Below are 14,688 nucleotides of genomic sequence, written 5' to 3' on the forward strand. Positions count from 1 at the left end.
GATTATTTCTCTTGATGAAAATAATTTTATCAAAAAAGTTGTGTAAGCATTATAAGATTCAAGTTTCAAATATTTAACACATGAAGATAGATCATTGGAATGTAATGAATTTTCATCTGAAGCAGAAATATCTTATTTTTAAATGGGTACAAAACTGTGTATTTCCTTGTGATGAAAATTGAAAGAGAACACACATAAGTGTAACATATGATTTACATATGATTCCATTTTCATATGATTCTCATATGTAAATGGCTTGAAACACACTTAAAATTTTCATATGCAAATCATCTGACATATGTGGATCATATGTAAATCATATGATTTGCTTCATAGGATTAATATTTGATGCCCCTTTTTTATGATTCTCATATGAAACCAATCGAAGGAGAATCATATAAAACTCATATGTGGATCATATGTGGCTAAGTTGCCTGTGTATATGTAGCTTAACCGCATCTAAGAGTCCCGTCGTCCAAGATGACAGCCCATACAGGTATAGCAGGTGTATTTTATTATCACTTAATGCATATTCGAATTCAATTCATGATTCTTGTCTTCTCATGTTTTTTTTTTATATATTTAGATTGAAACAAAATTATTTACCATTTAATTGCGCCTTTACAGGTGTGTATTATATTCTGATGACCATGAAACTCAAAAAGTTTCTCGTTAAAGATGAATTATTCTTAAAATCTTTAAAATCTTAAAAATCTTGTTATTATGACAAAAATTAAATAGTGTCACAATCTACAAACTCTGCTTCTTTAACATTGTAGTCTGATGATTTAAAAAAATTGTATCGGGTGATGCATACTACAGTACTTTTTTTTTTACAAAGAGCATTCTGATATACCATTTAAACTTTTAAAATTCAAATTTATTGCATTTTCCTTGAATTCGAAATCTAGAAATCTACAAATATTCAAATATTTTCGTGGAAAAAAGAAATAAAAGGCATACTAATATTTCTTTTATAATGCATGCATATATAATAACAAAATACTAAAAAAAAAGTAAAAGTAAGGACATCTAAGTCTAAACATTCATATAAAAATACATTAGACGCGGACTACACACACACGCACACAAAGAGAGAGAGAGAGAGAGAGAGAGAGCACAATACATTGTAAATAGAATTGTCTCATAGGTTCGTGTTTTATACCTGGAAAAAAATTTAATATACTTAGTCACTAAGTTAGTGTTTATTTACTTCCTTGGAAAATCACGAGGGGAAAGAGTGATTTCATTTTTTTAAATGTCAAAAATATAGGTAAGTTTGTCTAAATTTAGATCTGACATATGAATTTTTAAAACTACAGGTTACTTTATGGGACTTCCAGTTAAAATAACGATTCGCAGAATTAAAATTCGGTCATACTTTGTCTGAATGTATTCACCCAAGGAGTTGGCAATTAAATTACATATAATAAGATTAAGTCGAGAAGACATGTTTTCCCTCTGTGTGTAAGTATTCCTTATTTCTTTTATTTATATTACTTTTATTATAATTCTCCTAAGACAATTGTGTCTTATGTACCCATAAATTTGTCAAATTAGAATTATATCACACTTCTTTACTTACGGTAAAAGCTTATAAATATTTTCAAGTTGTTTTTGTTTTTTTTGGTTTTGAAATGACCGCACCTAAGGGTAGGTTTTTTTTAATTTTCATTTTTAAATTATATTAAATTAATTACTTAATTTTTACAACAAGGCAAGCTACTGACGGATGATTTACAGAGATTTAAAGAGATTCATGTCAAGTCGGCATTTCGTAAATTCTATGGTCGTTATAGTGATCTTTTAGCAAACATGCATAACCTTTCATTGAATAGTTCGTGTATTATAATTTTTTGAAACATGTCATTTTTATTCCTTTGTTGATTTGGTAATCATTTCGAACGATACAAAGCAACTTATTGTTATTTTTTTGAAAGATATATCTCATCACTGAATAGGTGTTTGCAAACAAATTGTATAACGCGCGTTATAAAAATGTGTTTGCACATCGCTACAGTTTTGAGACTATTTCTTTAAAAAATTAATGATTCATTGTTTATGTTGACATTTTTAATCTCTGTTTGACTGCAAATGTGATTTTTATTTTAAACCTCAAGTAGTATTCTTCTTGTAAGCTACAATTAATAAAAGATCAATGCAGGGGTGATGTTTGATTTTTGTTTATGACGTTGCACTTCTTCGGCGTTCAAACTTTGTGACAACAAAGTAAAACGTTTGCTTTAACACTTCAACACACTTTCCGTGTTATGGTGTTTTGAATGCAATAGATTTCTAATGACTTTGCCTGCAAAAAACATGTGTAATGTAAATAGACCGGTGGTAATCGGTGGTAATCCGTGGTAAATATATTTAAAAAAAAATTAAGTTCACATTATTTAATATATTCGCGACATCAGCTTGATTAGTCAACCAGGAGTTATAATCCATAGGGGTAGTATTACATGTATATACACGGTCTCGCGTAATTTTTGTTTTTTCGCGAATTGTGATTAACAGTATACATATACTGACTCAAAAGAAGAACTTTGCTACAGTTTTATATAGCATCGTTAATTTGTAGAAAACCAATCAATCTGCCAAAGTCTATGGGATTACAGAGAGAAAGAGCGTTTTTGTTCCTGATACTTCTCAGTTTCATGACTGTTTTGCTTGAAGAGGTAATTTAACATTGATATAATACATGTAAAGAATCAAATGCGGAATCCATAGCTCCAACCAGTCAAAAGTTATGGGTAAGGTTAAAGTTTCTGCGGACAGAAGACAGAAAGACAGATGGATAGACACGGCAAAACTGTTATCACCAAATCTTTGATTACGGGAACAGAATAAATACTAAAATTTCTTATTTTGATTTGAATGCATGTTAATTGTATCTATTTCAAGGTTTTTGCTCGCCAGAAAGTAGAAAAAACTATAACATTTGTGCCTGCATGTCCCCGGAATGCAACGGAGTGGTTTATAGCGGCTGAGAACAAAAACTGCAGCAAACTCAGTGAAGACTTTACAGAGGAATTAGTTTATCACTGTGTTCCTAATCACTTCAACAATATCACTCTAGAAGTTTGTGCACCGGTGAAATACATTGTATTTGGTATGAAAAATCATTCATGTAAAAGAAAGTTTATTATTGCCTAGATTTAGTTACTTGTGTTAGAATCAAACAGCTTCTGAAAGTTATAAAAGTTTATAATTCTTTACAAAAAAATATTTATAACCTTAAATAACTACTTGATTTTCTATTTAGTTGCAACAACTAAATAGAAAATCAAGTAATTATTTAAGGTTATAAATATTTTTTTACTTTGTTCAAACAATATTGCAATTTAGTTAACTTAATGAAATGAAGACTTTGTGTAATATATTTTTCTTCAAAGGACATTGTGTAGAATACAGCTTCTTTGGGAATACAATTCAAGCAAACTATGACACTGATTGCCAAACATGCCCAATTTACTACACATCAAACGAAGTATACAAATGTAAGAGCAATGTGGTCTTATGCATACAGATGAAATGGATAGTAATGCATCTTTTGATGTAGTATAAAATTAAACTCTTATTTTCAATCAGTATAACTGACGCGAGGGCGGCTTATTAAATTATCGGCAATAAATATCAGATAATTACTGTTAATTACAAACCATGTAAGAAATAAATTTATGAGTATGCTTAAAACACGACAAAACATAAGTGGTCCAGCACAAAAATTACGTTGAATTACATACGCCCTTTCTCTCTAACTGATGTTAAAATAATAGTTGTTTTTTTAACCTGCTTTACAGATGAAGAATGTTATCATAGAACTTCTATATCAACAACTCTAAGTCCACTAACTTCATCCGCAAAAGGAAGAAACCAAAACACAAAAGAAAATATCACATTACCGGAGATTGAACAAGAAATCACATTACCGGAGATTGAACAAGAAATCACATTACCGGAGATTGAACAAGAAAAGGAGGGGTATGAGGATAATATACTACATAATATACTAAATAATATTCAGGTAAAATGAAGAGCAATATAAAACCTACAAAAAATGCTGTTTCACTGACATAAATGTAACTCTCGATGGTGATGGTAATGAAATTTTCACAGCCCGGACCCAAAAGACCACTTACATGTATTCTATATATATGTAGGACTCCAAAGTGCGATGGGACTCCAAAGTCCGATGGATGGGCACGCCAAAGTCCGATGGTCTGCGCCAAACCCCGATGTTTGATACACCAAAGTCTGATGGTGCAGAAAACAATTAACGTTTATGACGTCATAATACTACTGCACCAAACCTCAACGCCGCGCCATGCAAAGGTCTTAAAAAATATGTATACTTTAATAAATAAATGCGAAAACTATTCCTTATCTCTCGGATAGATGCGAGACTAACCTTAAACGCTCAAAAAGTGTGTATCAATTATAACCTAGATATCTTGGGTGGGTGCGAGACCAACCCTAATTACTCGACAACTGTGCGAGGACTAACCCTAAATCTCGGGTTGGTGCAATGCAAGGACTGACCCTAATCAATCGACTGTCGTGCGAGGACTAATCCTAATATCTCTGGAAGGTGCAAGCAATCAGCAAAATCAATAAAATTGTATTCGAAGACGAATTCAGAAATGATGGCTTTTGAATGCAGGACAACGGCGTCAAGGATTGACGTCGGATTATTGTGACGTCATAAACGTTGATTGTTCCTCTGCACCATCGGACCTTGGCGTGTCAGACCATCGCACTTTAGCGTCGCGCGTGTCATAGGAAACGAGCCATCGGACTTTGGCGTGACCATCGGACTTTGGCGTCCGTAAAGACAGCGAGCCATCCGGGTTTGACGCAGACCATCGGGATTTGGCGAGACCATCGGGCTTTGGCGTCACCAACGCACTTTGGAGTTTTACATACATATATATATATATATATATATATATATATATATATATATATATATATATATATATATATATATATATATATATACGTTTGTATATATGAACAAAAACTCTTCAAGAAGCTTTTATTTTTGCAAGATATATAGAATTAAGATAATTAAAAAGTATTCACAACAGGTGCATATTCATAATAATGATACTCGGACATGCTTATCTGGATAAAAATTGTAACTATATATGCTATTACACTTACATGTTGTCCTTCGAGTTATTGTAAGTTTCCTTTAAGATTACCTGGAATACGCGAACATAAAAAAATTAAAATCACACAGAATGGACATCTTAAATATTTTCTCTTTAACACTTTACTGTTTTACTATTCATACACTTTAAATACTTTTCTTTAAAGGGCTGGGGAAGAAATCAACAAAGTGCCATGGATAGTTGCCTCTATTTCAATAATAATAATAATCACATGTTTGATCCTGTTTAAACGTTTTTGGCCAAGAAGAGAAAGATTCAGAAGGTGTGTTGATGTAAAAAAACATTAAAGAGACAAACTTGATATAATCTTACTGTAAGTTGCAAGGTAATGGAACAAAAGTACTCATAACTGTGAATTGGAAATTCATTTACGTCAAATTAGTATTTGTCTGCTTTTCTTTCAGGAATATCCAGGATCACTACACTTACTGAGTAAGTAATAATTATTTCCCATTGATAATCTTTAACACAATCGCAAAGAAAAAAGATTTTGAAAACTCTGTCAATACCCTCATCTGATTTTATATACATTGTCATGAAGTTATTTTGGATTTTGTGCAGGCAGTAAAGAAAACGATAAGCCGTAGAATAAACAAAACAAAATAAATTTATTAAAATAAAAAATATAAAAATAAAAAACAAAATAAGAAATTATCAATTGGAAACAAACTCACTCTCACACACCCTCTCTCACAAAGAAAGCAAAATATAACTTTAAATTGATTGATTGATTGTATATTGTTTAAGGTCCCTCTCGAGAATTTTTCACTCATATGGAGACGTCACCGTATGCCGGTGAAGGGCTTCAAATTTTGACCTTTACTCGGCACTCGGGGCCATTGAGCAGTGAGGGATAACTTTAAATTGAAAACCAGATAATATTGACAGTGAAATAAAGATTTAACTTTAAACACAATCAATTGTCAATAAGCAGTTGTTGGTTTCAAACAATAAATTGCAACTTTACTTGAAAAAATCAAATCGAAAAATCAAAACTGTATTAAGTAAGTTTTCGCAGAAAAAATAACTTTTTTATAAACAAGATCTGTAAATATGAAAATCGTTAAATGTCAAAATTAATTCTTATCAATGCTTTATTTCTTAAAACTAGAAGATTTATTTTGCTAGCATCCACTTCATATGTTTCCAAAGGTTTGTCTTGGCTCGGCTTTCGATTTGTACTTCAATCTTGATTTTCTTATCGTTGTGTCAATATTTCATTTTCAATTCTAATGTATTTGATTACAGACACTTTTTCATTCTTTGAACTTGACGTGATACTACTTTTCGGATCAAGTTATGTTAAAATATGATTTCTATACATATATAATACATGTATTCCATTGTAAGAATTATTTGATTACAGATTGCAATACATGTAGTTCGGATCCTGATAAGGCTCTTTTATAAGAATGAAACATAACGGAGATAACGAACAGTATCCAAGCTCAAAAGTCCATTAAGCAATACAAATGGGAGCAGAGCAGACACGGACCTCCAAAACATCAGAGGTGTGATCAGGTGCTATGGAGAAGTGAGCCTCCCCTTGCCGACCCGTCGTGTGCTCCCTGTAATGACCAGGAAATAACGGGAAAATCCGTCGTCAATTCAGTGTATAAATATTTGAAAATTAGCATGAAAAACGTCAATGAGCATTTGGCTCCATAAAATAAATACATTTGTGGTATCTTTCCATTGCATAAGCATACAGAGAGAAAATATCTTCAATTCTGTATAAAGTTTGTCGGAGGTCAGAGGTCAATCATGGCCAATCACACGGCGCAATAATATTTACCGTAACTAATCAATATAAAATGACTCGCTATTCATGTATAAAAATGAACAAAATAAGAAAGTGAATTAATTGTTTAATTAACAACGTAAACAAGTACATCATACATTTTTGGCGATCGATTTAACATGTGTACATAGAGAATATACCAGTCCGATAGAAACTAGCCTTTGTTTACAAGTTGTATGTCACTTGTGTCAGCTGCAGAATCTCTTACCTTTTTGTTTACCCTTATTTTTGTTAGACCTTAAGTTAAATCTGCAAGATATAGGTAAAAATATATTTTTTCATTAAATTCTACTCACGACAAATGTGTAAATCTGTTGGAAAATATCAAAGCATAGCAATCACGCCACGAACAGCTGAGAAATAAAAACCTCGATCGGCGCTGTCGTACTTCAATGTAAACTGTCGGCAGAGTCTCCGTGTTGACATCATAAATATGCCTTTAGTTACTGAAAATTGAATGTTTTTCATAAGATTTAATACTTGATCAGGCTAACTGGCTCGGACAGGTGTCTCAATCCGTCGGATCTATCCAACCTCTTTCAGGCGACCAAAATTCCTCCAACTTTTTATGATCAATTCTCGGACGTGTTCCTTCTACGGATCACAAGTAGCACTTAACAAAATATTCCCTCTGAAATTGAACTCTTAGCCCGACGGATTCGAAGCGTTACCGCCTTTCAAGCCGATTTACACCTTGCGTAACTTTGACGGAAATCTAATGCGACCGGTTTGTGCAATATTTAAATCCGAATATATTTAATTTAATATTTAATTGTCAATTTCAAATGTAAATATAAGTTATAAATAACAAGTTTATAAACTTCAAAAGAAATTGAAGTGGGTCGGTCACGTGATCAAATCTTCTGAGAAGGCCTTCGGTCTTCACAGGATTTGATCACTTGACCGACCCACTTAAAATCCCATTGAAATTTATAAACTTGTTATTTATTTCTTAATTGTATTCGCTGGCAACTTATATAAGAAATAATCATTTTAAACAAGAATGCCGAAATTCATGTTTCATTAAGTTGTTTGTCAATAGTCAATAATTTTCCTCGTTTTAGAAATTGTTTGTACGTAGAGCATGCTCTTTCATATTGAATAAACTGAGATATATAAATCCTGTATGTAGGTAATTAAGTGATATTGCTGCATAAAAACGTTGACGATAGAAAAGTTAAACTCATCCCATTTATCATACATCATGGTTGTTAGATTATCATTAAAGTCTTTTTCAATAAAATATACAAATATGAAACAGATTTGTCAGACTCTGTAGTTTCTTACGCTCACCAGGTTAAATTGCATCGAGACACCAAAAACAAGCCAGAAGCCTGATACAGAATATGATGTGGAAAAGGGTATGTTTATTTATGCTTATTACATACTTAGTAATGAAATACAGTACAATTAAGTTTAAAAGAAAATAAGTAAATAATAATGACCGGACTTCTTACATATACAGGTCTATTGTCTCATACTGTTTGGGTCTGTTTCTACATATGCATGTAGTTGTATTTCAGATGTGCCGGATTCGTAATTTGAAAATAATCTATTATTTTTTAATGAGATTATCCTTACATTCAAAAGGTTAAAATTTAGAGATGCCACAAGTATTGTTTCTGAGGTTTAATTTACAAGAGGTGTGAAATTGATCCGTATCAGCATCGCAAATCCATACCAGCCCTGCATTGCTGATGCAGCTATTGTGACATATGCAAAAATCCTGTATTTTTTAATAAATATGTAACAAATATATATATTTAATTGTCGACTTTAAATCCACAGCAAGTGCAGATTTTGCACAATTTCTGCTTCATATAAATACAAAAATAGATCTGCAAAGATTCTCTTAGAATCTGAATTTACATGATTCATAATATGAAAGAAATAATTACTCTTCTAAATAGTATTTAATATTCTCTAAATATAATTCATTTCTTTTAAAGATTTTAAATTAAGAACAAAAGATAAAGACTTTCATTTCTTAAAAAAAACAATCCTCCAACTTTATGTTTTTTATAATGCTTATTTTCTTTTTTTTTTAGAAAAAAAAACCGAGATTGTGTACGGGCAATCCTCCAAGTAAAATAAAAGGATATTCCAACATTAGACAAAGTTTGCTCTTATCAAAGTGATTTGATTTCCATTGACTGTGAGAAATGTTTAATGGCACTGGAAAAAACTTGAAAAAAAAAATTATAACATGAAACCAATTTAATTCATGTTTTCGAATAAAAAAGAGTTATCATATACCAGTAAAGAATCTGGGGGGATTAGGCGAGTCATATGCCCACACGGATTTTGAGTTCTTAAAGCACATCGGAATAGTCGTATGATTTACCTTAAACTTTGTAAACCTTGCTGTTATGGCTACAGTACTTTTAACATGTGATGCTTTACATACTGCGTGTTAATTGTTCTATCGAATATGTTTTCAGGGGTTGGGAGATGGCACACTTTACCTTACCTGTTTTTGCATACGGAACAGCCATACCGTGCTAGTCTACCCATGATTGTTTAGTACATTTCATTTGTGTAATGTAGTCTTGAATTGATGTAAAAAATGTAATTTATCTTGAAAACTTGTTTATTATAGAAAATGTATCAAAAGACCGTAAATAAATTCATTATCTTATTTTTTTACTTTGCTTTTAGTGAAAAAATATATTTATCTATAAATTTCAACCTGAACAAAAAATCGTGTTTCGAACACTCGCGACAAATAACTGGGTGCTTCAACACCGCCGCTATGACCACTGAGCCACGAAGTCGGATATACATTATCTTTCATAATATAAGTCGGAAAACTAACTTTTTTATATAGAGTGGGTCTTCGTACCATTTTTGTGAAAATGGTGAGAGATACTTCCTTCCATTCCCTTTTAATGAGATTTAACCACTAAAGGTTAAATCTATTTATCGAAGTGAAATAAATATTTGTGGTCTGGCTTGGTCGAAAATGCATCGGGTTCATTTGGCAATTTGTACAATATTTATCAGTTCCATTTATAGTTTGGGGATATTAGTAGCACCTAGCAAGGGAACTCTGACGTCACGGCACTTATTCGTCATCAGTCTGTGCTGAAACTTTTAGAGGTAAGGATGTCTTGAAAATACAAGAAGGCTATTTGTAATTTCATGTGCTGAAGGATAAAACGTACGCTCAACTAGGACCTGGGGTCCCCCGCAAATAGTTCGTCATTTTGCATAGTAATAAAACATTCTAGGAACTCTCCAGGCATTACAGGCACAAAAGTAAATTCATCGATATCAATACGGAGACCTCAGGTCACCTTATATATAAATTGAATCTTATATTATAGACAATTTTCTTTGTCTTACTCCAAAATAATCATATTTATATCTTTATAAAGATCAACATTCAAATAATATATATTAACAGAAACATGAAAGTAATAAAGGGTGACCAGAGGTAACCTCATATTGTACATCAATAGGGGGACCAAAGATCACCTTACATTGCACATCAGTAGGGGGACCAGAGGCAACCTTATATTTAACATCATTAGGGAGACCAGTGGTCACCTTATATTGTAAATCAATAGGGGTCCAAAGGTAATGTTTTATTGCACATAATAGGGGGGGCCTGGGGATACCTTATATCGTACATCATTTGGGGGACCAGAGGTCACCCTATATTGTACATCAGTAGGGGGACTACAGGTAACCTAATATTGTACTGTACATCGGTAGAGGGACCATAGGAAACCTTATATTGTACACCAGTAGGGAGACCAGAGGACACCTTATATTGTACATCAGTAAAGGGACCAGAGGGCACCTTATACCGGTATTGTGCATCAGTAGGGGACATCAGTAGGGGGGCAGAGGACACCATGTACTATACATCTGTAGGTGGACCAGAGGACACCATATATTGTACATCAGTACGGGGACCAGAGGTCACCCGATATCTTACATTAGTACTGGGACTAGTGGTCACCTAATATTGTACTGTACATTTGTAGAGGGACCAGAGGTCACCTTATATAGTACATCAGTAGTAGGACCAGAGGTCATCGTATAATGTACATCAGCAGAAGGACCAGAGGTCACCTTATATTGTACGGGGACTAGTGGTCACCTAATATTGTACTGTACATCTGTAGCGGGACCAGAGGACACCTTATATTTTACATTAGTAGTAGGACCAGAGATCATCTTATATTGTACATCAGCAGAAGGACCTGAGGTCACCTTTTGTATATCAATAGGGGGACCAGAGGACACTTTATACTATACATCTGTAGGGGGACCAGAGGAAACCTTATATTGTACATCAGTACGGGAACCAGAGGACACCTTATATTGTACATCAGTACGGGGACCAGAGGACACCCGATATTTTACATTAATACAGGGACTAGTGGTCACCTAATATTGTACAGTACATCAGTAGAGGGACCAGAGGTCACCTTATATTGTACACCAATAAGGGGACCAGAGGACACCTTATACTATACATCTGTAGGGAACCAGAGGACATCTTATATTGTACATCAGTAGGGGGACCAGAGGACACCTTATATTGTACATAGTGTATGGGGACCAGAGGTCACCTTATATTGTACATCAGTAGAGGGAACAGAGTTCACCTTATATTGAACATCAGTAGACTGACCAGAAGTCACTTTATATTGTACAAAAGTAGGGGAACCAGAGGTCACCTTATATTTAACATCAGAAGGATGACCAGAAGTCACCTTATATTGTACATCAGCAGGGGTACCAAGGGTCACATTATATTGTACATCAGTAGGGGGACCAGAGGTCACCTTATATTTAACATCAGAAGGGGGACCAGAGATCACCTTATATTGTACATCAGTAGAGGGACAAGAGGCCACTTTACTTTGTATATCAGCAGGGGGACCAGGGGTCACCTTTTATTTAAAATCAGAAGGGGGACCAGAGGACACCTGATATTGTACATCGGTAGGTCACCTTATACAAGGGTCGTTTAATAAATAATGTCTTCGATGCTCGGAAAGAAACAAAAGTTGCTTTTCAATAATTTAGTTATAATGATTTAACCTAAAATTATCTTTTCATTGAAACATCTGTAAGTAACATTTTTTATCCAATTTCTGATTCATTTTGAATTGTTTTTTGAACTCATTTTCGGGTATGAACCTTTGTATACTGGATTATTGCAGATCCTATGATTTCCTGGACTTGTTTCTTCCTTGTGAAAGGCGTTTTCTCAAGTTTGGCAAATGGAACAAGTCAGAAGGCGAAAGATCTGGCGAATATTGTTAATGTGAATGAACATTAAGTTTTGTTTATCTCCTAGACTCCTTTACTCCTCAGGGCTTTCGGGTTTGGACGCTGTCATGAAAAAAATCTAATGTTGTGGATTCCTGATTCTCATTAACCTTTTGATATTTTTGCAAAAAAAATTGCTTTCTAGATTTCTCCAGAAATTAAACTGCATCCCCGAATACGAATTTGAACAATAAGAACACTAATATTTAAGAAAATTGCCTATAAATCTATCTTTATGCTCTTGCAATTCTCTACTCTTCTCAGACCTTTGCTGTTTTTGTCAAGTACATCTTTGAGGGTTTTAAGCAATAGATTCAAGTTTCATTATCTGTTTGAAATTCCAATAAACGTGGATAACTACAATTACTGATATTTTTAATAATTGTTCATATATTCTTATACGCAGTCGTTTTCACTAATTTTTTTTAAAGGGTTACTTTTGAGTACTAAGCTTTTTTTTCTGTCAAACGTTTTTAAAACAGTATGAACTACTCCCGAAATGATGTCTATTTTGAAAGAGGGCGTATAAGGCGTGTACAATACACCGCTCTGAGACAAAATGTTTTTCAATTTGCAAAATTCACAAAAAGCTATATTTTTCTAAAATCATGTTCTCAGTAATGTCATCTTCAAAATATTTTATTATTTTATTTTTCTGAACGACGTATCATTTGATAATATTTATTTCAAAGTTGACAGTTAAGCATATTTAGTGGAAAATGGGTTTAATAGAACTATAAATAACGAATTTTGAACATGAATGTGTCAAGTCTCCATTCTTCGTGAACGCTTAAATGATGGAAATGTAAATGTGAAATCTATTTCATTTGTCCAACAAATGGAATCATTTGTCCAAAAAATGGAATCTGAACCCTTTCTATGTGAAAATCAAACTTTTCTGATAAAATTTACGCTTCAACAAACCCGTCCATTAAATCACACTGAAAGACGTCAATAGTGCATATACTTCGTAGCGTAGTGGTTAAAGCGGTTGGTCTTGGACCAAACCTGCGCTATGGAGAGAGTTCGAATTATACATGAAGCTTTTCTTTTCTTTTTTTTTTTTGTTTTCAAATGTCTTAAAACATAAATAAAAAATAAATTATTCATAAATTATTAAAACAATGAAATACAGAAATGTAAAAGATGATATAAACCATAAAATTTTGAAAAAATACTACTTTTCGAATTGGGAAATATCTTTTTTCAGAGCGGGGGATTGTCCTCGCCTTGTACGCCTCCATTCTTTGCAATTTGTCGTATAGTCAATCATACACCATCAGTGATTATTTGTTGAAATTTGTCAAACAGTACATTATTTGTTTAATTTTTGTTTGCAAGTACGGTACCCATTTTTGATGCCCATTATCTATTTTTTATCATCGAAATCCACCTGCTCAATTGTCTATAAAACAAACATTGATTGCAGTAATTTTTTACATATTTCAGTGAGTATTTTTTGGGGATTCTTAACAAGTTTTACAGCAGCTTTAATGGCCGGTTTAATTTCACTCTAGTTTACTGATTCTTTACAATTCATTTTTAATGCAGTGTCTCGAATACCCTTGTTTTTCAGCTTCTCACAATTAAACTATGTGATGAAAAGTAGTCACATCAATTGTTATAAATTCATTAAAGATGCAATAATGCGAAAAATTCAAGCTTAGTATTGTATGTCATACAGTACATCATTAAAACTAATGATAACACTATTTTGAACGACAATGAAGAAACCGGAAGACACTTTATATTTTACATCAATAAGAAGACCAGAGGTCATCTTATTTTGTAAGTCAACAGGGAGATCAGAAGACACCTAATATTTTACATAAATATTGAGACCAAAGGACTCCTTAGTTGGTCACCTGAATCAACGCATGTGACTTATTGCTATCGTTTTTTTTTCTGGCGTCGTGCGCTGTGCATTGTGCGTTAACATTCGAACATTTTCAGCTTTTCTCTGTAATCCCTCAACCATTTACAACCAATTTTGGCATAAAGCATCTATGGGTGAAGGGGAGATATTTTAATTTATAGTCCCTGCCCTCCATCCCCTAAGGCAAGAAAGTTTGGGCGAAATTACTATTGATGAAATCTTTAAAAAAAATCTTCTTTTAACATCAAGCCGTCGAACTGTTGGCATAATTATTATAAGCATTGACTCCATACCAAAATTGTGAAATTCATTGTTCCAGGGTCAGGGGCCCTGGGGTTAGGACAGGGCTATAAAAATTTATATTAATTTATGAAATGCATTTATTCTTTGAAAATATTTCCCTCTGCCCCTGGATATTAAACAAACTAACTACATGCAAAGTTGTGATGAGGAAGGGTATTCTCTCCAAAGTTTTGAAATTCGTGACCCAAAGGTCAGGGGTTCCGGTGTTACGGTGGGGCTATATAAACTGTAAAGTTTAA

The 14,688-nt window shown here is 33.2% G+C and overlaps 1 protein-coding gene across 1 annotated transcript; it reads left to right on the forward strand.

Annotated features, from left to right (window-relative positions):
* The first annotated feature begins 2,602 nt into the window (after positions 1-2,602).
* On the forward strand, positions 2,603-8,343 carry LOC134280946 (uncharacterized). The gene is made up of 7 exons (XM_062763393.1): positions 2,603-2,681; positions 2,908-3,115; positions 3,399-3,503; positions 3,807-3,987; positions 5,326-5,442; positions 5,585-5,612; positions 8,278-8,343. Exons 1-6 carry the CDS (start codon positions 2,610-2,612, stop codon positions 5,610-5,612), a joined length of 711 nt encoding a protein of 236 aa, XP_062619377.1. The 5' UTR covers positions 2,603-2,609; the 3' UTR covers positions 8,278-8,343.
* Positions 8,344-14,688: the final 6,345 nt, after the last annotated feature.

The sequence above is a fragment of the Saccostrea cucullata genome, unplaced genomic scaffold, assembly GCF_032062105.1.
Source record: "Saccostrea cucullata isolate Sc308-1 unplaced genomic scaffold, CSIRO_AGI_Scuc_v1 ctg5587, whole genome shotgun sequence".
Taxonomy (NCBI): domain Eukaryota; kingdom Metazoa; phylum Mollusca; class Bivalvia; order Ostreida; family Ostreidae; genus Saccostrea; species Saccostrea cuccullata.